This window comes from Myotis nattereri, assembly GCF_964212035.1.
Source record: "Myotis nattereri genome assembly, chromosome: 7".
Taxonomy (NCBI): domain Eukaryota; kingdom Metazoa; phylum Chordata; class Mammalia; order Chiroptera; family Vespertilionidae; genus Myotis; species Myotis nattereri.
Genome location: NC_138082.1, coordinates 18,293,375 through 18,318,446, shown reverse-complemented (window position 1 = coordinate 18,318,446; position 25,072 = coordinate 18,293,375). Strand labels below are relative to the sequence as shown.

The 25,072-nt window shown below is 38.9% G+C and overlaps 1 protein-coding gene across 1 annotated transcript in view; it reads right to left on the bottom strand.

Moving 5' to 3' along the window:
- Positions 1–22,812, bottom strand: part of SPAG16 (sperm associated antigen 16) — a 640,972-nt gene extending 618,160 nt beyond the window's left edge. Inside the window, exons 1-3 of the mRNA XM_081095737.1 lie at positions 22,570–22,812; positions 12,226–12,272; positions 7,605–7,700 (exon numbers count right to left, since the gene is read on the bottom strand). Of these exons, the coding sequence (XP_080951863.1) occupies positions 7,605–7,700; positions 12,226–12,272; positions 22,570–22,690 (264 nt within the window). The 5' untranslated portion in view covers positions 22,691–22,812. The remainder of the gene's footprint in view (positions 1–7,604; positions 7,701–12,225; positions 12,273–22,569) is intronic.
- Positions 22,813–25,072: the final 2,260 nt, after the last annotated feature.

Sequence of the window (25,072 nt, the reverse complement as noted above, 5' to 3'; positions counted from 1 at the left end):
AGCTAAAGGGCAATGTTTGTAAATTTTCTGCATAGCATCATTCCCCCAAAGAACTCAAAAAAAAGAGTATATAGTGTGGGAAACTGTTTATTGCCTTCACTATCTGATAAGCATAGACAGAGAACCCCCCGAAGGCTGGGTGCCTTTGAAGCCCTCCCAAAGCTCGGAGCTAGGCGCCAACTCTGTTTGTCCAGACAGTGGTAGCTGAAACTGCTCCCCCATTTATTATTATGTAAATCCTTGCTGATGGGCTAGTCTGCCTGTTGCAGGGGGTCACCTGCCTAGGGCTATGCTATGGGTGCATCCCAGATGAATAAAAGCTTGGTGAGGCCTGAGCACAGGGAGAAGAAGTCCTTCGGGACTTGCCGCCTGGTCCCCCAATATTGCAAAATTATCTTGTGTCTTTTTCTCTCATTTGCTGTGCGGCTCCTCTTTCAGATACCGAACCCTACTCCACGCGAGTCGTGGAAGGAAACACTCAATATCTGGCGCCCATCGGGGAATCTGGAAGTGCAGGTCTCGCTGGAGCGAGAAAAGGAAGTTTTCACCGAAAAGGTGTGAAAAACTCACCGAAAAAAGGTGAGGGGGATTCTACCGCACGCAATGCCCAGATCAACTACAGAAGCCCGGGTCTGTAAGTAACTGGGAACGTTTTCTCAACCAGGCTAACAAACGGGGCAGGATTTGGTTTTAAAAAAGTAGATTCGGCTTTAAAAGGTATATTTGGCTTTTAAAAAAAAGTAAGAAATTTTATTATAGACTTTTGATTTACATGTTTAAAGTATTAAAATTTTAGAAGGTAATCTTTTACAGTTTTTGCATGTTATTATAGAACATAACCCTTGGTTTCTTGAAAAAGGTACATTAGATCTTAAAAGTTTGCCAAAAAGTTAATCAGAACTTGCCAAAAATTGTTTCCCCTTGTGGAACACGGCATTTCATTTCCTAGAGGCTTAAGAGAGGTCAAGGAGGATGGATCTCCTCCCCCTTGCACCCTCCGCTCCTTAAGAGGAGCAGAAAGAAAAGAAAAAATGGGAGGAATGGCCTTCATGGCTCCCTCCACCTCCATGTCCTAATCCTTAAATGTTTAATTCTCCATTAATAGAATCACCTGTGCAAAAAGGCCAAATTATAAAGAAATTGGAATATTAAAAGGTACTTCTTTAAATCAAGCTGAAAAAAGAGTGCCATGGTCACATCAATGTGGTTTCTTGTTCAAATTAAAATCTTAATTTGTATTTGCAATCAATCTGTAATAAGAAATGAAACCCCGCTACCGAATCTCTCTCTGGTGTGGAGAGATTCGAAGGTGGCAGGAAAAGGCAGAGTTATAAGCTCTCCCACAATGAGATTACTTAATGTTTTATTTAAAAATTACTGGAGAACATCTTATGACAACCAAACTTTGGCTAAGATAACCTTGGATGCTAGCCATTGCTTTAGAAAGCGAAATAGGGAAAAATTTTAAATGTTTTCTATTAAGCATGACTTTGGGAAAAATACGCCATCTGAGTCATTTGCTGAAACTTCCCCCAAAAGCAGAAGGTGGGGAAAGGGAAGAAGGAGCACGTGGCGATCTAATATGGACACTCCCTCCCCAGTATTCTAATTTAAAGTCTCCTTCTCTTAATTGAAAAGTTTTACAAAATTTAAAAATGCGTCTGGGATTTCTGTGCACGTGTAAAGAGAAACTGGCTTGGAACTAAGGCGCGCATCGTCCGATTTTGGACATTTAGATAGAGTTTTGAGCTGAAATCTCTTTCCAAATGTACAGAATAAAACCCAAGACTGATTATTTCCTAAGAAAAATGGCAAATTTTACCCAAAGGAAAAAAGATGCTGGCTAGATTCTAGCAACAAGATTGGTATATTTCCATAATAAAGAACAGTTTTTTAATGCTAATGAAGGGTGTTAAAAAGTTAACTTCAAGGCCGAAAAGAAAATTCAGTAAAATTGTCTCTGTTACAAAAATTTGCTAAAGAGTATGCCTTAAAATAATAATTTGGATTTGAATCTCAAGAATTATTGAACTATATTAATTATAAAAATCTAAGTAGCCCAGGTAAAAGATGGCTATGCCCTTTAATTAAGGCTGGCTTCCCAAGGCGATTTAAAGTAACTTTTGAAATTTCCCGCCCTGAGGCAAGCACCACCAGGAAGTTGATAGTCAAGTTTAACATGTGAATAGCTATGGTTTTGTTTCTTGACTTCCCCAACAGGAAAATTGTGACCATTTTAGCAGCTATGCCAGGCTTATTGGCTGGAAACTTAAAGCTTTTAAGTTCAAATCATCTAAAAGCATTGAAATTTATAATACTGAAATGTTGATCTGAGTATGCCTAGTATGAAGTCTAGAAGATAGAAGTTAATCTATTAATTGAAAATGCCTTATATTTTATTTGAAATATCTAAGATTTAAAGCTCTGAAAGTTTAAAGTGCAAATTGAATCGGGAGAAATTAATTAAATATCTAAGATAATTATAAAGGGTATAAACAGCTAATGAGATTTCTGTTTGTCTACAATATAATGTTGGCCATCTATCTTTTAGGAATTTTGGTTTGCTCTTCCCTTGTTTATTGTGAGAATAAGGAAATCATCTTTTCTGTCAGAGAACAGTGTAGACAGCCACAATGTTGAGCTGTGTGACTTGGCAGCCGCCATGTTGGCCGCATGGCCTGCCGCGCCCCTGGGGGCCGCCATCTTGGAACAGCCCCGCCCTCTGACTTAGCCAATCACAGAAGGAGTGTCTTGTCACTGAGGCAGGATGGAATTTCAGGGGTGGAGCTTTAAGACAGAGTTTTACCGCGGAAATGCAGATGGGGCAGAAAGTGTGCTTGCCTCTCAGATTTATTTAATACTACTTATAAGAAAATATTTTTAATACTTAATAAATTAGCAATCACGGTCTTAATATAATTTCAGTGGTATGATAGACCAATGTTTTAAGCAGTTGGCTTTATAAGGGCCGACAATAGAGCTCGTATTTCTTTAAAAGGCTTGTAGATAAAGACATTTTTAAAAGATATCTAAAATTCTCAGTAGAACCACAGTTATACATATATCATAAACAAATTAAGAGTAATTGATTCCATGGTCAAGACTAGATCCTATTATGTTGAAAACTGTTTTTAAGTGTTAAAAATTTTTTAATTAGATATGTATTTGACAGTTTTTCCAGAGTACAATATTTCAAAATATAATATACTTGGTTGCATAAGGAATTTCTGACAAATAAAAGAAAGAATTGATTTATTTAGTAGCAAAGTCTTTACTTAAACTAGCAATGTCTTTTATTTAAAAGCTCCTCACCGCTGCATTTTAAATTAGGCTGGAGGTGGGGCAGCGTTTGCACCTCGTGTATCAGACATAAAACTTTACTAAATTTACTAATCTTTGTAAGCAATTGAATTCTAGTAAAGTAAAATTCTTCTAAAAAGGTTACTGAAGGCTTCCCATGATTCCTCTGTATATGCAAATATGCCAAAAGGGAATGCTGTTTAAAAACATTATTGTAAATTTAATAAAAAGGAGAAAGTTTAATATTTTGAAATATCTTCCACTAATATTTACAGGATAATCTAATGATTTGCTGTTAAAATACCAAATCTGAAAATAAGTACAGTCACCATAAATGTTTAATGACTTGGAACGCATGGCCTTGCGGCACTATCAGTCAACATCCAAGAAGTAACCCTATAAGTTACTTTGTGTAAAAAAGAAAGATTTTTCTTTTTTAAGTTAAAATTTTCCAAGTGTAATCCAGCAGGAGGAAGACAAACCAGACAACCAACAGCCCAGAGACCACCTGGGGCATGGTAAAGTGAAGTATGGTAACAATTAATTCAGGTAAAAACTGTAGTTCAGATAACATGCCTAAGTTTTACCTAGGTTACCCAAGGACTCTAGATAATGTGTTTACCCATCACTGTAATTTAGATAGCATACTGTCTCTGCTTCTGTAAATTGCCTTTTTTGTTAACTAGGTCCCTCATTCCAAACCTTGAGTTTAAAATTAAGTTGTCATGACCTAGAGCAAAGAATATTCTTACATGGTATTATTCTACAAGTTTCATTAATAATTTTTGATGCTTTATAACAGTATATTGCACATTTATTCCAAACAAATTTACAAATGAATTTGAATGTTTTACATGAAGGGATTTATTCCTTTCCACTGTGTGGAGGGCCTCCTGGAGAAGGCACTTAAGCATTCTGTATTGACCTATCTTGACTTTTTTTGTCAAGAGGAATCCAATTGCCTACAGCTGTTACCAGAGCTCTCTGTTCAAACTGGGATCATGAAAAGCTGGTACCATGGATCTGTCTCTTGCCCAATGGCGTAAGCTGGGCCCTCTCTGGAGAAGAAACCTGGGTTCCCTATGATCAATGCCGGGGCCCCGCCAGCAGGCGAGGGGACCCAAAGGCAGTTGCTGGGCATGGAGGCCAGAGGGACATAGGCTATCAAGGAGACAGAACTGAACCACACATCACCCTACTTGGCCCAGAGATAGCTGGTAGTCAACGACGGGTAAGATCCCAAAGGTTGGGACGACCTAAGACAGGCACAGCTGGGGGCCAGTAGGAGAAAACTTGGGGTGCAACAAAGGTGGGGCACAGATCCTCACCCCCCCCCCCCCAATGGTGCACGGGCTTGAACGGTGCACGGGCTTGAACACTCGGCCCTTCTGAGGAAGGTCTCCTGTCCCCATGGCTGCTTCTTGCTTCCCATGCCCAGCCCAGATCAGGAACCAAATAGAAGAGATTTGGTCCAGCTGAAATCAGAATCCAGATAAACGGAGGCTTGGCTAACAGACCCTATGTCTAAATCTAGCGTAACAACAGGAATGCTCAGAGCCTTCACAAGGATGTAAAGTGATCCTTTCAATTAATATTTACAGTGTAAATTAAGATTATTGTTAAAATATTAAATTTGACAGCAAAATAGTTTTCAAATTAATTAAATTTGGCTAACTTGAAATAAGTAATTATTCAAAAAGTATTAACAAAAATATTCATGGTAAACATGCTATGAACCTAAAGCATGTTCAGGTTCATTTTTTTTGTATGCAAAAAAAAAATTAATATTTAAAGCTATCTAGACTGCATTGTAAAATTTCCAAGAAGTCTCCTAATTAAAAAAAGGGGGGATAGTGGAAGAATACCATGTAAGGAAATAGATCCTGTAACTAAATTACATTTAGAGAAAAAAATTTTTTTTCGTTTATAATGCTAATAGTGAGACACCCAGAAAAACCACACATTAGGCCAGGGTAAGCCAGGGAAAGATCATGTTAAAGAAAAGAACCCAAGTAAGGTTTTTTTTTCCTTTAACCTTTGGTCGAGAATATGTTTGTATACTTTCAGAGAACAGCTCCAAGACCATGTGGATTCCTGCAACAAGGGATCCCGGAGAGAAACTGACCAGTTTGCTCCAGCCACAAAGACAGGAGAGACAGTTCAGAGATGGAGATGGTGGAAGACGCCTTGCCATGCTAGCAGTCAGCAGCTGTGCGTCGCTGCAGGTTGCCCAGGACCAGACCAGAAAGGACCGGACCTGCATTTTCCACCATCCAGAACCAACATTTCATTGCTGGCATGTACACATGAACTTTTGGACATTGAAACATGCACTCAGAACTTTTGGACATTGAAATTGGGACTTGATTATTTTTTAAAGAAAAAATAAGGGGGAGATGTGGGAAACTGTTTATTGCCTTCACTATCTGATAAGCATAGACAGAGAACCCCCCCGAAGGCTGGGTGCCTTTGAAGCCCTCCCAAAGCTCGGAGCTAGGCGCCAACTCTGTTTGTCCAGACAGTGGTAGCTGAAACTGCTCCCCCATTTATTATTATGTAAATTCTTGCTGATGGGCTAGTCTGCCTGTTGCAGGGGGTCACCTGCCTAGGGCTATGCTATGGGTGCATCCCAGATGAATAAAAGCTTGGTGAGGCCTGAGCACAGGGAGAAGAAGTCCTTCGGGACTTGCCGCCTGGTCCCCCAATATTGCAAAATTATCTTGTGTCTTTTTCTCTCATTTGCTGTGCGGCTCCTCTTTCAGATACCGAACCCTACTCCACGCGAGTCGTGGAAGGAAACACTCAACAATATAGACCTTAAATGAGAGTCAACCAGCTATAAATATTCCAGAAATCTAGAAAGTTAATTCTTGCAAGGTTGTGATTAAAAAAAAATTCTGAAAAATTGATGAGAAAAATTACTGATATTTTGTGCAGTAGATATGACAGCTACCCCATTGTCTTCCTTGGATTTATCTTTGGATTTACAAACAGATTCCAGCATGATACCAGATACAAAGAAGCAATTATAATTTGGGTCATATTTTCATTCTATGACTTTATCCATTCACTTACTCAACTGCTATTCATTTAGTTCATCCTATGCACCAGCACTATGTTAGGCATAACTACCTTACTTACCAAGTAATAAAATGAATGAGTAATACTTAGTGTATTTTTTAAACCCTTCTTTACTTAATGAAGTAAAGCAAGAGGGAAGATGATGAGTAGTGGATAAACTGCTCATCATTCAAAATGCTGTATTTTAAAACTATTCCTGTAAATTACTGCATTGAGACTTCATTTTGTGTCTAAATAGAAGGGAACTATATCTATAGGATGCATTAGAAAATGCAGTTTACTATGAGCTAGAGTCCTCCATTTATAACAGAATATAATCAATTCCAGATTCAAGAACTCCTCTTCTTGAGGTTTTTTGTTTTGTATTGTTTTGTTTCTTTAACATACAGATATTTTGGAAAGGAGTTACTGGATTTATAGACAGAAAAAGTCTACAAAATATGAAAAGACTGACACAGGACAGAATGTGGAGTGAAGTCTATCGCCTACTATTTTGCACTGAGGAAGTCAAGTCTATAACTAAACAGGAATATCACAATTTCCTTCACATTTCTTTATCTAAAAAAGTTACAACATTTTTAAAATTCATCCTTCTTAATTAGTGTTGGTATGAAATATCAAGCACTTTAAAATATTTTGTTATCATCATTAAGTTGTTATGAACTTTTAAATGATTTTTTTAATTTTATAGGAATGCCATCATTGTGTTTACTTTTTTAACTGGTGGTATTACAATCATAAAGCATCCTCCACCATATTCTTTAATGATATTAGTTCATAGGTCTCACAAGGAAAAAATATCATAATATATTGGGCATTCCCTATGAGCTAAATATTTCAATGGGGGGTGGGGAGAGGCAAAGACATAGAATGCTTATAAAGCGGATTGTAGAATCTCCATACAGTATCAAATTCTGTACATAAGTGTTTCAAATCCTTGGTTTAATCTCCAATTAAATAGGCAGAGTTCTGAGGGATAGTGTCATTTATTTCAGTCATGCAAGAGTGACCACGCTGTGGAAAATGATAAACCAAAGAAAAGTAAACATGACTAATTATCTAAAGTGAAGGTTTGATGGCAGAGAAATAGAGGTGAAAAAAGACATAACAGGTGTTAGGACTGCATTTAGTAAGTGGAGTACTTGAAATGTAAACAACTTGCAAAACTTCACACAGAAATTTATCACTGGTAAACTATAGGCTATGGTTATGTTCAACCTCACCAAAATTTGAGTATCTGTATCCTGTTCTTGAACCATCTGAATTGCTTTTGCCAGATCCTCTTCACCCTCTGGAATGCTAAAATTGTCATCTGGTATCTAAATCATGGAGAAAGAGGAGGATAGGAAGGGTTAGCAAGAAAATACATTACTTCATTTCGAACTGATTTTTTCCTCATAAAACAATGGATCAAAGAAATATATTTTATGTAAGACATCATGTCATTTTGAAGATCTATGACAAATGAATAAATATCAAGCAGGAAGCTTTCTGATTTTCTTTTAAACATCACTCAATGTCACTTCTAATAAACTCAATATTAGCTTATGAGCAACTGCATTTATCTATAATGACAAATACAGACTAACAATTGTGCTGAAAGAAATGTTAGGCCATCTAACTGCCAACATTCTCTCTTCATCCCAGATTTTTCTCCCTCATTACTCTTTCTTTTTTTTTCAATCTTTAATTTCTTTATTGATTAAGGTATTACATATGTGACATCATCCCCCCATAACCACCTCCCCACTCATGCTCCCATCCCCCTGTTGTCTGTGTCCATTGGTTGGGCTTGTATGCATGCATACAAGTCCTTTGGTTGATCTCTCCCCGTTACTCACACCCTCCCATACTTTCCCTCTGAGGTTTGACACTCTGATCGCTGCTTCTCTGTCTCTGAATCTGTCCCTGTTCATCAGCCTATGTTGTTCACTATATTCCACAAATGAGTGAGATCATGTGGTACTTATCTTTCTCTGACTGGCTTATTTTACTTAGAATAATGCTCTCCAGTTCCATCCATGCTGTTGCAAATGTAAGATTCCTTCTTTTTACCGCAGTGTAGTCTTCCATTGTGTAGATGTACATTACTCTTTCTTAACTACTACTAGCAACCACACACCTCTAGTTTATTTAAAAAAATAAGATAATACTGCCTGAATGTTAAGCTATTGGAAGAATGTAATCAAATCTAATAATGATATTAATAATAGTTAACATGTATTGCATGCTTCTTATGTGCTCATCACAGTTTTAAGGCCTATACTATTATTTAACTCATTCAGAACTTTCATGTGGTATGTATCAATAAAATCTCCATTATACCAGCAGTAATAACAAGCCTCTGTTCTTTGTTTGTCCTGTCTCCTGCTTGCCCAGGCCAGAAATTGCTAGGCCTGCACCCACACAGTTTCATTCACAGCTTCTGCTTCCTAGGAGAGTCTCTATCCTCCAAGTCTCAGAAATAATGATAGGTCCCACTGGAGCAGTGAATTAAAGGAAAGGTTTTAGACAGTAAGCACATTAGATAGAAGTAGAGTTAAGTTTGAAGGAAGCATAGGGTCTGCACTCCAGCTAGGTGGTAGAAATTTGGGAAACTCAGCCAAGAGCAGATGGGATTATAGTAAATGCCTATTAGACAGAGAAGACATTCTGTAGTATGGATCCAGAAGGTAGGTGATAAGGAGTTGACTCTGAAGGACAATTAATAAGAAAATACAAATGGCCAGATGTTTTAACCAATCTAAATTTTTTAATGAGAATTTTCATGCCTTAGTCTTAACCAGCTGATATGGCTGAAAAACGAACAACTCTTACCGAGCCAACATGGCTCAGTGATAAGAGTGTCGACCTATGAACCAGGAGGTTATGGTTCCATTCTCAGTCAGGGCACATGCCCAGGTTGTGGGCTCTATCCCAAGTAGGGAGCATGTAGGAGGCAGCTGATCAATGATTCTCTCTCATCATTGATGATTCTATTTCTCTCCCTCTCCCTTCCTCTCTAAAATCAATAAAAACATATGTATATTTTTAAACTAGAAACTCTTAAGGAATAAATAAAATATGTCTCAAGAACAACCATAATAAATTGACAGAGTGCTCAAAATAAAATTTAAAAAAAAATGACTGAATTTGAAGATGGCAGTGTAGGTAAATGCATGTACTCATTGCATCCCACAACCACATCAAAATTACAGCTAAAATACAGAACAACTATCATCCTGAACTGCTGGAAAGCTGGCTTAATGGAATCCCTACAACTAGAGAAGTAAATAAGAAAGCACACTGAGACTGGTAGAAGGTGTGGAGGCGCAGAATGGGCTGGTGCCACTTTTTTAATTGGGAGGGAGATCATCTCTGCGGAGGCCACGCTGAGGAGCAAGAGGTCCCAGAGCTGGAAAAAGAAGTCCCTAGGGGCAGTAAGAACTACAGGTTGTAAAAACGAATTCAGATTGGGGCGCAGTGACATAGAGGCTGCTAGAGACCCAGCTGTTCCTCTTAAAAGGCTGGCACCATGAACTGAACTTACAAGGTCCTGCTTCCTCTGAGCTCCAGCACCAGGGTGAGGTTGTGGGGGACACAGACACACACAGGAGAAATTGGATTGTCAGGCATCTGGGCAGGAACTTGGGGGCAGCTTTCTCCCAGACAGAGATGATTGTTCCTATACTGGGACCTTCCCAGTAGCAAGGCTGACTGGCAGCCATTTCTGTTTGCTCTGCCTGGTGATTCCCTAAGACCCTGCCCTCATCTAATTTACAACCCCACATATAAGCTGGGTAGCAGCTTTTGCATATGAATGACTGTCCTTGCTCAAACAAGCTGCAGCTGGGTCAGGGAGCCCCAAACCTATCAATAAAAGGCCCAAGACCAAGCACCAGCACCAGCCTGCCTTGCTTCTCAGCTGGGACTTGTCTGGGCACTTTCAAACTCAATACAAAGAAGAGGAATCTGCAGATCTCAATGAAGCTATTGCTGGGTGGCCCCAGGCAGTGGCTGACTTTGCACCTCCCTGGAGACCTGAGAGCCAGTGTACCCAGTGGTCAGTGTCAGACCATACAAGATTACAACTCTACATATCCATAAGAGACACACTCAAAGGGAAGACTCAGTGAGCACCAATGCCCCACTGAAGCAAGTCCTGATCCATAAGGGTGTCTCCTGCACAGCAGCTCTCCCACTGTAGTTGCAGCTGGGCCTCACAGCCAATTGGCCTAGAAGTCAATTCCTCCCAGTAACACCCACAGAAATCAAGGCTCAACTACAACAAGATTGTGATCACAGCCCACAAAGGGGTGCACCTAGAGCTCCCAGCTCAGGTGACTGGGGAGGCTGAGCCACTGGGTGCTATAGAACACCTCCTACACAAGACCACTCTAACAACTCAAGGAGAAATAGCAGCTCTGGCCAATAACTAGAAACAAACACAGCAAAGCAGCCAAAATGTAGAGACAAATGAAAGAAATGGAAGAAAGCAAATTACTGGATATAGAGTTCAAAACCATGGTTACAGAGTTACTCAAGAATCTTCTAGAAATCTCTAAAAAAAATGGAAAAGGACCAGAGGGGACATCTGACTATAAAAAGCATAATATTTAGGGATTCAACAGGAGAGTAGAGGATTCTGAGAATCAAATCAACGATTTGAAATATGAGGAAGCAAAAAACACCCAACCAGAAGAGCAAAAGAATAAAGAATCCAAACATATGAATATAGTGTAAGGAGCCTTTGGGACAACTTCAAGTGTACCAACATTTGTATTATGGGGGTGCCAGAAGAAGAGAGAGCAACAGATAATGAAAACCTATTTGAAGAAATAATGACAGAAAACATCTCCTACCTGGTGAAAGAAATAGACTTACAAGTTTAGGAAGCACAGAGAGTCCCAAACAAGAGGAACCCAAAGAGGACCACATCAAGATACATCATAATTGAAATGCCAAGGGCTAAATACAAAGTGAAAATCTTAAAAACAGCAAGAGAAAAACAGTTGGTTATCTACAAGGGAATGCCCATATGACTGCAAGCTGATTTCTCAACAGAAACTATGCAGGCCAGAAGGGGGTGGCAATAAATATTCAAAGTGATGAATAGCAAGAACCTACAACCAAGATTACTTTACCCAGCAAAGCTTATCATTAAGAACTGAAGGTTGCCGGAACCGGTTTGGCTCAGTGGATAGAGTGTCGGCCTGCGGACTGAAAGGTCCCAGGTTCGATTCCGGTCAAGGGCATGTAGCTGGGTTGCGGGCACATCCCCAGTAGGAGATGTGCAGGAGGCAGCTGATTGATGTTTCTCTCTCATCGATGTTTCTAACTCTTTATCTCTCTCCCTTCCTCTCTGTAAAAAATCAATAAAATATATTTAAAAAAAAAAAAGAATTGAAGGTCAGATAAAGAGCTTCACAGATAAGAAAAAGCTAAAGTTGTTCATCACCACCAAACATTATATGAAATGTTGAAGGGTATTCTTTGAGAAGAAGAAAAAAAAAAGATCAAAAATATAAACGACAAAATGGCAACAAATACATGCCTATCAATAATTGAATCTAAAAATCAAAATAAACAAATAAGAAATCTAATGAACAGAATAAACTGGTGAATAAAATAGAATCAGAGGCATGGAAATGGAACATACTGATGATTCTCAGAAGAAAGGGGAGTGGGGGCTGAGAAGAGATTAAACAAAGATTTTATATGCATATATGCATTACCTATGGACATAGACAACAGGGTGGCAAAGGCCTGGGGTGGGGCGAGAACCTGGTGGAGGGGGGCAATAGGGAGCAAAAAAGAGGGACATCTGTAATAATCTCAACGATAAAGATTAAAATAAATAATTACCTCTTCATATTCGTAATCATCTTCAGACGGTTCAGTTATGGTGACCTCTGAACATTTTGTCAAGTTTTAATCTCAAAATATATGGAATAAAATGATGACATTTAAAACTGATTTGTCCTTGAATTGGTAGATCGAAATTTTCATCAATGAAAGTTATTTAAATCTCCACTTTTTTCTTATATATACTCCTCAATTTTAAAATTAAATCCTCTTCTCAGGAAAGGCAGGGTACTTTTCAAACAAATATAAACTATATAGTAATTATAATTCAGCCGTTCATAAATTATCAAGAAATAAGCATTAAAATATCAGAAATGATTCTAATTAAAATTCTAACAACATTGCTGGAACACTTTTACAATTATAAGTTAGTCTAATTATAAATGAAAACGTCTACAGTTATTTTGTTTACTTTTCTCTTCAAATGTACAGAGTTAGTTATGCCAAGTTTAAAAGGTATTAAACACTTTAATGCACAGTAATGGTTATGAAAATCAAAGATGAGATTAGCCTAGTTTTCATTTCGCTGCTGGTTATAAGAAATTGTCTCTTTTATTCTGTCTTCCAAGAGTTAGCTGAAGGTGCATATAACAACTTATGTTGTTTGTAATAAGAACTGACAACATAGTATTTAATAGAGGCTGGATGCTGTCCTAAGGGTTTTACATGTATTAACTCATTTCATCCTCATCCTTTGTATAAAGCTGGAACCCCCAGGATCTCCATTTTATAGACCAGGCTCAAAGGCACAGACTGCACAGTGAGAGCCTAACAAACTGGGAATAAGCCCCAGGACAGCGGTGCTCAACCTGTGGGTCGCGACCCCTTTGGCGGTCGAACGACCCTTTCACAGGGGTCGCCTAAGACCCTCCTGCATATCAGATATTTACATTATGATTCATAAGAGTAGCAACATTACAGTTATGAAGTAGCAACGAAAATAATTTTATGGTTGGGTCACAACATGAGGAACTGTATTTAAAGGGCCAGAAGGTTAAGAACCACTGCCCCAGGAGCTTTACTATGCAATACTACCTCTCCTGTTGCTTTGTATGGGTTTTCTGTGTATGGAAATACTTGAGGCTTTTGCCAATTATTTTCCACATAGTTCTAAACCTCTAAAGATAGGTAATACATTCTTTCTTCTTTTTTGTAATGCATTCTTGTTACTCAGCCTAATTATAAGCAATAACTCTTTAGTATTTGCCTTATTATTTGAAGACACACATATACCAATTTCAGTTACAACCAACCCTCAGGACCCAGGTACCTGTCAAGGGGCTGTATTTTACGGTCAAACATGAGTGTCTCTCCCAAAAATATGGTGAAAAGTAATTTAGGTTAAAAATAAGTAATTCAAAGTAGACTAAGCAACCACACACCGAAAAAAAAAAAAAAAAAGTTGCATGTCTGCAGCCCATCTCCTGACCTGAAATTTACCCTGATTGAGTACCAGGAGTGAAGTACTTACCTTTCACTAACATCCTAAAGTACTTCCAAATGTTCCCAATGTTCTTTGGAAAAGCCACTCTGATATTTTCAGGTCTTTTTTAAGTTAGATCCTCATTTCTAGGAACCAAAATCAGTATTTTTTTAAAAACTTATTGCAGTATAACAAACTCCCAAAAACTTTGGGCTTAAAAAAAAACACACAACACAATAAGCATCCATTATCTCATGTTTTCTGTGATCAAGAATTCAGTAGTGGCTTAGCTGAAAGATTTTGATTTGGGGTCACTCATGAGGTCTCAGTTGAGGTGGCAGCCAGGGTTGTAGTCACAGGAAGGCTAAACTGAGGGAATAGGATCTATTTCCTGAAGGTTCACTGATATTGTTGTCTAGAGGACTCAGATCCTTCCCATGTGGATCTCTCCAGAATAGATCTTCCAGAATAGATCCACCAGAGTAAGCAATCCAAGAAAACAAAGTGGAAGCCACAATTTCTTTTATGAACAGCTACAATATCATATATTCAACATCTAATTGGTTACCCAGGTCAGCCCTATTCAGTAAGAGGACACTATACAAGCTCATTTACACCAGCAGGTGGGAATCACTGGGCATCGTTTTGCAGGCTGGCTACTATATTACCTCATAGGGTTTCAAGGGCAGTAAGGAATTAACATATGTAAATCACTTAGAACAGTGCATGGCTTACAGTAAAGGTTACATACTGTGTTTGTTATTATTGTCCACGTTCTGGAAAGAGATGAGTTCCTGTGGAAAAATTCTCGTAAGTCTCCCATGGCCCAGTTCCCCCATATGTTAAGATAAATGGATGAAAGCTTTCTAAATCTTCCTCCTTCTAAATTTATATTCATCTGACACACTTTCACTTAATGAGATAAAATTTCCCGAATATCAGATTCAGGAAGTCAGTCTATTTTTATTGTTGACATTATTTCCCCACCTTTGCCCCCTCCACCTAATTATCTCCCCCCCCCCTCCCCTCTGGCCATCACTACACTGCTGTCTGTGTCTATAGGTTATGCATGTATGTTCTTTGGCTAATCCCTTCATCTTTTGCCCAGTCCCCACGCACCCTTCTTCCCTCTGACAGTGATCAGAATGTTCAATGTATCCATGCCTCTGTTTCTATCTTGTTCATCCTTTTATTTTGTTCATTAGATTCCACATATAAGTGAGATCATTCATTTTTGTCTTTCTAGGACTGGCTTATTTCACTCAGCATAATAATCTCTAGGTCTATCTATGCTGTTGCAAAAAATAAGAGTCAGCTTCTCTTTTATGGAAAAAGTATGCTCTCTTCTGAGAGACAACTACTAGAAATTGATTTTGTAAGCATTCACGTGTCATTAAATCTCCTGAAAAGCAATGCTGTCCTTCATCACTGTTCATACCATAAAAAATTCCACAAAAAAGCAAATATTCTATAATTATAAATATTCTATAATTATCTGGATAGACTTGATAATTGCAAATAAAACAACTGCTAACAAATTATTGTGAGGAAGAAAGGTGAAAGCAAAGGTTGCAAAACATAGCAATATGTAGAGGAAAAGCGTGATTTGTTCTAAAAGCTTTGGAAATATCTAAGAACACCTGCACACTCTATCCTGAAAATAATATAACCAATGGATTTTAATCGCTAGTAAAATATTCTGTTTCCACACAATCAAAGGAGACTAAGAAAAAATAGCTATCATTTTGTAGTGCTTAAAAAGTACTATTACATGGAAAATAATCATATTTATTCTCATAACAACCTTGTGAGATTGAATGGCACAGATACACGCATCTTCAAAAAAAAAAAAAAAGAAAGAAAAGAAACTGAATCAAATTGAAAAAAATCCCACAGAAATGAATCAAACAGATTAATAGGTTTTCCCAAAATCACATAGTTTTGAGTGACAAAGACACGTTTCTTGAATATGTCAAGAATTTTCAACTAAGCCATAGTATCTCTATAGTGACACAATAGGAATGTGCAATTTTTGCAAATATCCTAGATAATAAACTCAAATCTAGTTGTTTTCCAAACTCTTAAAAAATAGTACGGACAGCTAAATCAAATCATTTAAATAGCTCAATGTGAATTCCTTAAAGAGGGAGAAGCAAGAAAGGTCTAAAGACCCAAAAATTAAATTAACCAAGGCCAAGAGATTAATGAGACAAAAGATCAGGAAAAGGACAAAAACCCAAAATAGGAACTGGTATCCTCCTTGATTTATATTTTTAGTATCCACAATGTGACGTGAACAGAAAATCTTCCCAGCAGCAACTCAGTTGAAATGTGATGTTGCAGTGTTGCTGAGAAATAAATGTGTGTTGGCATGTATGTTGGCATGCATCTGTCTATCTGACTAGCTGGCTAGCAACACATGGACAAATGCATGAACGAATCCCAATCCCAAAATGATTCTGTGGCAGTTTACAAACATGCATACATTGCAAAATATAAAAATAAGTGCATATGGAAATTTGAGAAAAAGGGAAATAAGTAGAAATAAAAGTAAAGATGTAGTACATGCCATGGGTCTCATAATTTTGTGAAATGTAGGCCACAGTTTTGACTATAAGCTTCCCAGCAGTCAGGGTGAAAGGAGGATATGACTAGATACCAATTCAATATCCATCCAATGAAAACAGATGAATTTCTCAGTAGATGTACAGCAATTTCTGGTTGCAAAGCATGAATAAATTACACTCCCAGATTCTCATGACGAGGACACTGTATGTTGTACAGATATGGATCTCCTTGGCCCTCGGGATGCCAGAAAGACAGCATAAAGCAGAATCTGACAGAATACCACGTATGGGAAGCACTATTTTAGAGGCAGAATTGCCAGAGTGGAAATAAACAATTCATCAGAATTGTCTGAAAGATAAAACCTTCACAGATGAGAAAGTTTCCCAGTAAAAATAGAACCACAGTAATCGAATCTCCTAGGTGAGCCTATTCTCCAGGAAATGTCCCTACAATTAAGCTGGTCACAATTCTCATGCATTTTTTTCCCCACTGTAGAATAATAAGCTGGCATCTGGCTTAAAATCAGTTTATTAATGCCAAGCTGACTCTGGGCCCTTACAAAGCTCCCTTCCCTTTATCTACCTATATTCCTTCAAAGAACATCACTGAACTCCAGTTCTGAAATTCACTTTTTCCAGCCTGTTCCCCTCAGATCTGGTTCTTGCCTTTTGGCCTGTTTGAGCTTAACTTGACACTTATCCTGGGCCTGGTTTGCTAGTCTGCTCTTACCGAGGCTACCGTCTGTGGCTCCCCTTTGCTGCCTGGTCTGCAGCCACATTCTCTCACATCACCTACTTCCAAGCCAGATTCTGTGTCCTAGAGTCATAGCCTGGACTCAGACCAGGGTCCCACTTCTCCACATCTCCCCTTGCCCTGGAAGGAATGTAATAGTATTTGTGAGTTTGCATAGCATGACTCAGCTCCCTGGTACTTGGTCAACACAGGTGAACTAATGGGCACTTTTTGCACTAGCAGAATCTTCACTAGATCCTGACCATCTAGATATTATCAGAAAACGGACAACAGGCACCCACACTGAAACTGCCAGGGAGCCGGATACCCATCACAGACCTACAGGAGACACAACAGCAGGAAGCCTGAGAAGTATCTCAGCTGGTGGAGTGGAGCAGAGCTTGAGGTGCCACTTGTCATGACGCTGTCACAAATAAGGTTCTGCAAAAGGACCACAGATACAAGCAGCATACGGCATTGCTCACACACTCGTCTCTCCCACTACCACATTTATAGGTCGTGATCACTGCCAGCAGCCGCATCTCCATAAAGAACTGGAGTGAAACATATAGCTAATTATATTTTCCATGATTTCCCAAAGCTGCTATAGGCAGAAATTGCTTTGTAATCTTTGCCATCACTGCAGAGCCAATGTACACAAAGGCAATCGAAAATCTAGGTTGGATCCTCCATGATCAACACTTTACTTACTAAATTGAAATCAAAGAAAAGTGCTGTAAATAGGAAACATCATAGTTATGTTCCCTTTCTTAGGAATTCCAGTTTAAATAAAGCAAGTTAGCTGAATAATGTAAACCAAACATGGGAAATAACTGGCATGCTGGCTACCACTTTCCCCAATGTTTGCTTCCTGCAGTCTTTCCCACCGAGTCTTCATTAGGCCTCAGAATTCCTATTAACACACATACCAGGAAGCCAGTACCATTTCAGTTGCATTGCCCAGAATGGAAATGTATTGGCCACCCTTGCCCTGGACAGCAGCTGCAACTGGAAAATACCTCTTTCTACATATAAGACTCATATAAGACTTCCACAGTAGGTGGCGGTGTAAGTTTTCCAATTTGTAAGCCAGTAGATACACAAAGATATCAACATATTGTATGTCTGTCTGAAAATATAAGGGTAAAAGTTTAAGATGTTTGCATCCAGCCTTGCGACTCCTATTACAGTTCTTACCAGCAGCTCCCGCGAGCTTGTTAGCAATGCTAAGTCTCAGCCCTGACCTGGACTTACTGAATTAAAACCTTCACTTAAAGATCCATATCTGTGATTCATATGCCCATTAAAGTTTGCTTCAACTAGAGGACACAGAACAAAACACATTTCTTTTCTCTCCAAATAACCTATGCCTTTCCTGCATGTAAAGGTCAGCACCCTGGGCTTAGTAACATGCCTCCTGGTCTAGATTCTACATTCAGATCGTCTCCTTTCTATTTGACTGTATGTAGGGCGCCATTAAGTACCGTGTGCAAATTCAGTATTGCCATGATAATAAGGAATACTCAACTTGAGTACATAATGATAATATTGAGGATTTTACAGTATCTTTTCATTTAATACTATAAACATTCTAGAGAAGTAACATAACAGAGAGAAGAAATTTTAAAATGTTAAGAATAAAATATTTTTAAATGACAAAAGTTTAATTTTAATTAAACAAAGTTATCAGTGAACAGTACGCTATTGTAATGAAATACTGGCCAGGAACGTCACTTAAAAAGACAAGCATCCATCTTAGATGAGTATTGATTTAGTGTGATCACCGTATTTCAAATGGGTCTGGAATCCTTAATTTTGCATTTTCACACACAGTTAAGTTTGGAGCTGCCTCGAAAAACTGGCTTAACTCACTCAATCCTTAGAAATTGCTGTTCAGAGATAGCTGTTGGGACCAGAGGGCACATTTTCAGTAGCCAGTAAACTTATTTATGTCCACAGTCTCATGGGCCAAATTCTTAGTGTTAGAATGCCTAGAAAGATGATATAATAATCAAAAGCTAGTTGGGGAGTAGAGAATTGCGACAAAGAGGGTAGATAACAAAAATGACATTCTGTGGGCCTCCCTTTCCTAGAGTCATGTATTCCATTCCTTGAACAAGGTCTTTCTCGAGACAGGTAGCAACAAAATCAATTAAGCCTTAGCTTTCTTAGTACAATTCATTCCTGCCGGCATCTCCCAACTGGAATCGGGCTTTCCCAAATGTCTCCAGCCACACATTAATAGGCAGCCCATGGTAACTACTGCAACTGAAAATCTCACCCAAGTGGTATTGATTTCTAATAGAGGGGGTTCATTTGCAAAAGACAATCAGCCTGCATTAAATTCCACATGTGAGTGAAATCATATGGTCCTTGTTCTCTGACTGGCTTGTTTCACTTAGCATAATGTTCTCCAGGTCTATCCGTGCCATCCCAAAGGGTAAACAAAATGAACTAACAAGCAAAATAGAGAAAAACTCATAGAGAGCAGGCTGATAGCTCAGAGGTTATGGGGGGTAGCAGGGGAGAGGGGGCATTGAGCAAAAAAGAAAAATGAAAGAAAAAACTCATAGACCTGGACAATAGTGTGGTGATTCTGGGAGGAGGGAGAGAGGAGTGGAAAAGGGTATATGAGAGATAAATGATGATGGAAAAATCAAGGGGAAAAAAAGATAAAAGACAACCAACCTTCTTTACAAATTCTGGAGACATCTATGTGGCCCCTTACAGATCATTTAGTTAAAATCTAGCCTTATATTCCACAATGCTGCAAATACCTCTTTTTTTTTTAAATATATTTTTATTGATTTTTTACAGAGAGGAAGGGAGAGAGATAGAGAGTCAGAAACATCGATGAGAGAGAAACATCGATCAGCTGCCTCCTGCACATCTCCCACTGGGGATGTGCCCGCAACCCAGGTACATGCCCTTGACCGGAATCGAACCTGGGACCCTTGAGTCCGCAGGCCGACGCTCTATCCACTGAGCCAAACCGGTTTTGGCATGCAAATACCTCTTTTATGAAGAGTTCTCCAAAGGACCTATGCACTCCATGACCACATTTCTTAAAGCTCTGGCGATAGCTAAAAAAGGACTATGTCATGTATATTTGTATCTCATCTTTTGAAAGTTTAAAACATAAAAGCAATGATATTGTGAAGTGCTTCAGAAGAGAAACAGGTGTCACTATGATAGCTAGGAGGTTACAAAGGAGGGGGTGGTGCAGGGGTAAGAAATTTTTTTTTTTTCCTGAATACATTCTCTACCCTGTTGTAAAGAATGTGGGGACTTTATTGATGAAGCCATTCCCCCCATGATGGATCCTGGCTGTGTTTCTGGTTTGGGCCACACTAATGTGTACATGTTCTTCATGTGTAAATGTTTAAAAGCAAAGAAAAAGCTGATTTCCTGGAGAATTTGAGTCAACACCTTTCAAAGCCTTGCTCAATATTGATAGCTTGTTGTCTAGTGTTCTAGGAGCATCTGTTCAGTCATAAATAAAGTCCAGCACTAGATGCCATAGATTAGAAGTGATAAAGTGTACGTGCAAAGTAGAGAACATCAGATTTCTGGTTCATTTGTGCTTATTATAACTTTTATTTATCCGCTGCAATAGCTCAATTAAATTACCTGAGAGCTAAAGACTTTAAACCCAAGAAAGTCTCACTTCAGCAACTATCATAATTGCCTTAAGAAACAATGTCAAATAACATTATACAGTCAACTCTTAATTATGCACGTTAGGAGAGCCCAGGGATACTGGGATACTTTGCATTCAGAAGTAATCCTCCAAACTAAGAGTTAAGTCTCCCCCATGTCAAAACCTTACCTGAACATTGCACTGAATGTAGAAAAATTGACTGGTTAAATGTTTAGCTTTGTTATCCCCTGACTACTCTTTGGTGGAAAGCCAAAACAGTAGTCAGTCAAGCAAAGAGAGATGAAAGGAAAGCAAAGGGCCTAGGTAATTCCCAAAATAGATAATGAAATGATGAAAACTTGGAGTTGCTTGTATTTGCAAGTGTGATTATCAAGAGAAATCTTGATAGGTTTTGTGCAAAATGCTACATGCTGGCAGTGTGACTCAGTGACCCCCCGTCAATTAAGTGAACACAGATTTCGTTGCTGAAAATTGTGCCATCTTGGAGTCCCACCATGTATTTCACAAAAATGTCATAAAAAGTTACCTCACATGTGTCTTATGATAACAATTAACTATGTGTTACAGAAATCATTTCAATACAGACAAAAATGGTAAGATGCCTGATTACTATTCACTAGCAAGGATACTGGGTAACTTTATACTTGATGTAGATTGCTCTGGAAAAAAAAAAAGTTGACTTGTTTTTTTAATTTAAAAAGGACTATTACTTTAAAAAAGCTTGACAGAACTATGAAAACAGAATATAAAACTTCATTTAAGACACTTAAAACACCCACATATTCCATTCAAATCAATTTCTAAACTCTTCAAACTTATACGCCTGGAAAGATCACATTTGCCTCCAGTAGAATGCTGCATACTTCCTTTGATCTTTTCAACCAAGTTCCTCAGAGTTCCCTGCAGCAGGGATGTGTACTGAGCCTGAGTCAGACAGATTAATCAGTTTGCCAAAGCTCACAACCATTGAGCTTCGGAGAACCATTGCTGGGTCTCTGATGTCTTGAATTAGAGCTGGAGTGACTATAGGGGGACAAATATATATATATACATACATACATAATAGGTAGATTTTGGAGTTTCCTTGATATCTTTGAGAATAAAATAGATAAACCATCTCTGTTTTACCTGCCAGAAGAAAGGAATAGATATATTTTTTCTCATAAAACCTCCCATCAGTACAATTAATCTATATGCCTCGAGGAGAGCTGAAAAGATTGTTGTAGTATTTTAATCCTCATCTTAGGAGATGTTTTACTGATTTGAGAGAGAGAGAGAGAGAGAGAGAGAGAGAGAGAGAGAGAAACATCGATCTGTTGCCACCCATAACCCACCAGGGATTGAAGGGAGCTCAAAAGTTTTACACAAGAAATAGTTAACTTAATTATCCACATACGGCTATTCAGTTTTTTGCTATTTCTTTTGATAATTGCTCATCACTTTCTGGCTTTCTCCCAACACCTCTCAGCCCTGTCAGCTCACCAGGATATTATTTAGTTGCTAAAGAAGAAAAAAACAAACAAACGTATTTATTATTAAAAAGCCAAAATTGAAACTACCCAGGAAGTTGATGTTATCAAAATAAATCTTTTTAAGCATTGGCTACAGGTGGGACACTCTGAGCTTCAGCTCCTTAAAAGCCCAAAGACAGAGGATTCCCTAGTCTCCAAACTTTCTTGACCAATTCCTTCTGGAATCCTGAAAGCTTGGGGAAACACTGAGCCCAAATGAGGGGTTGGATCAATTTGTTGTTCCACCTTCACACAAAACTTTTACCCAAAGTTTACTCTGATAACTATATAAGGGGCTTTCGGTGGCAGAAAGGCCAGCTTGAGCTCCAACTGGGTAGAATCGGGGCCCCAAGCCTCCAGGACGCCCCCCAGTGGAGAGCTCAGGCCCTGGCCCCTAATACCCGTTACTGCAGCCGGCGCCTGGGGCCGCGCCCATATGGGAAGGATACGCTCCAGGTAGTAGGTTCCCTCTGCCATGTCCGAGGCGTCCCCGCCAGCCGCCGAGCCCATGCCCAAAGCTTCTTCCAGAGCCCGCAGGGATGAGGTGGGCACCCCTTGCTGAGCAGCCATCGGGGCGCTCTGGGCCGTACCCCCCGCCTGTGCACCGCGTTCCTAGGAGCAACGTCGTCGATGATGCCTGCCAACGACCCCACGCAGCTGTCGCGAGAGCCTGACACTCCATCACCCCTCCCACCAGGCCAGCTCCGGACACGGAAGGGCTGCCCAGCGACACTCCTTGGTGCCCTCTGAGCGTCCCGGGTTACCACGGCAACGTCGTTGCCTAGTTACCCTGAGCGTTCCGAGACCAAAGCAGTGGGCTTGGATTACACACATTTTCTGACGGGGCAGCTTCGTTTTCTTTAGGTTTGTTTGACCTTGACATTTCTTACTTTATTTCTTCCCTAAATTGCCATTCTCTTGAATCTTACATATCCATCAGCAGTCTCCGGATTGTAGATATATGTGGAGTCCCGTTATCTCCAGGGGAAAGGAAGATTCTCAGTGCCTGGGGCGGTGGGGCGGTGGTGGGGGGGAAGGGGGAGGCAGCTAGAAATCATGATTGAGAGACTGACCCTGGGGAAACTACCATCCTCAGACGCTTAGCAGCAAAGAAATGGGGTGCTTGACTTAGTTGAATTCATTCTTGTGCTCCTTTAAAACATTTATCTGGACATCTGTCTTGACTTTGATTTAGTACACTGGGACTTGGACTAGTATTTGGAGCGTTGTTTCTTGTCAAGGTAAAGCCACTTTCATAAGAATTATGAGGTACAAATGGCCCTAACATAATGTATAATAAGTGGTGTTTGCCCAATCATGTGCAGTCCTTTGCTATGACGGGATCTCCCGCAGATTTATGTTGCATATATAGCAGAAGCAAGCATCTGCTGGGTCCTTTTCTTTGAAGATTTTTTTTTTATTCTACATTTCTTGATAAAAAAGTGATTATTCATCTAAAGCGTTCTTGCAAGGGGTAAAACGACAAAAAGAATTAACACGCACCAGGCACATTGTAGACACTAAAAAATGTTTCTATTGAAGTTAATTGTTTTATTTTAAATAATCAAGGGTCACAGACATAGTATTTGGAGAAGTCATTCCTGGTATTTTTTTTTTTTTAAATAACCTACTCTTTGTCCTTTATGCCTCATATCAAACAAATCCAGAGTGCTCATTAAATGCAAGAAACAATTGTAAGAGGCTGAAAATACAGGAAAAGAACTCTGAAATTGGGGGATCCACTGCTTTCATAGAAAGCCTGCTCATTGTTCAAAGCCGGGGCACTACCCCATCCTTCAAGGTGGTTTCCTGTAAACACAAGACTGAGAAATGGCCTGGGTAAGCAGAGGCACTTCAGCAAAGGCATGTCTGAGCATGAGGAAACCAGCAAAGGCATGTAGGAGCAGGAGGAAACCGGCAAAGGCATGTAGGAGCAAGAGGAAACCAGCAAAGTCATGTAGGAGCAAGAGGAAACCAGCAAAGTCATGTAGGAGCAAGAGGAAACCAGCAAAGGCATGTAGGAGCAAGAGGAAACCGGCAAAGGCATGTAGGAGCAAGAGGAAACCACGGAGAAGAATTTCTCTGAACAGTTAATGTTTACTTCCATTTTTTTCTTTTGTTTGTTACAATGTCTCTAATTTTTAGCTGTAGTAGATCAAGTTCTACAGATAGGTTTACATCCTGGCTCTTCGTATGACCTTAATTAACTTCAGCTCTCTGAGCCTTGCTTTCCTCTTTTCTAAAACTGAGATTTTAATACCTACCTTACTGAAATATAAAGAGTAAATGAAATATGTAAAAAGCACTTAGCATTATTATAATGTCCGGTATATAACATCTTTTGAATAAAAATTGTAAGTGGTATGCTGATCAAAATTGGACGTTATATTTGTAAGGAACTTACATATATAAGAACATTTTTAAGACAAAACTCAAATACTTTTAGAAATATACAGCAAAGGGGGAAAAATGTTAATAGAGGCATAATTATTTTCTGATGTCAAGTATCTATTGCTTAAGGTAGAGAAGAGGTGAGAATGATTCATGTCAAAAGAGCTAAAAAAATAAAAAAGTCTTGTAACTCAAAAATGTATCACTGCTGCACTCCTCTAAAAACATTTTTAATTCTAGAAGACTGGTTCTCTAAGGGTTTCAAATTACCAGAGTTCAAATTCAGAGTTCCCAATTTCATGTCTATTTCATGGAATTTAAATTTGGATGTCACCCAAGATGTGTATAGTTCAACTACAATTTGAACATGTCAGAGGAACCTAAACAGCAGTGAATTTCAAAGTTCAAATTAGAAGCATCTTTACTATTGTATATTGTAAACCTTTATATCTCTACAATGGATAGGTAATAGTATTTAAAGCCATAAAATAAAAACAATCATCTTAAATATAAACAGAACCAATAAAATATAAACAGATTTAACCTTCAGATTAAAAAAAT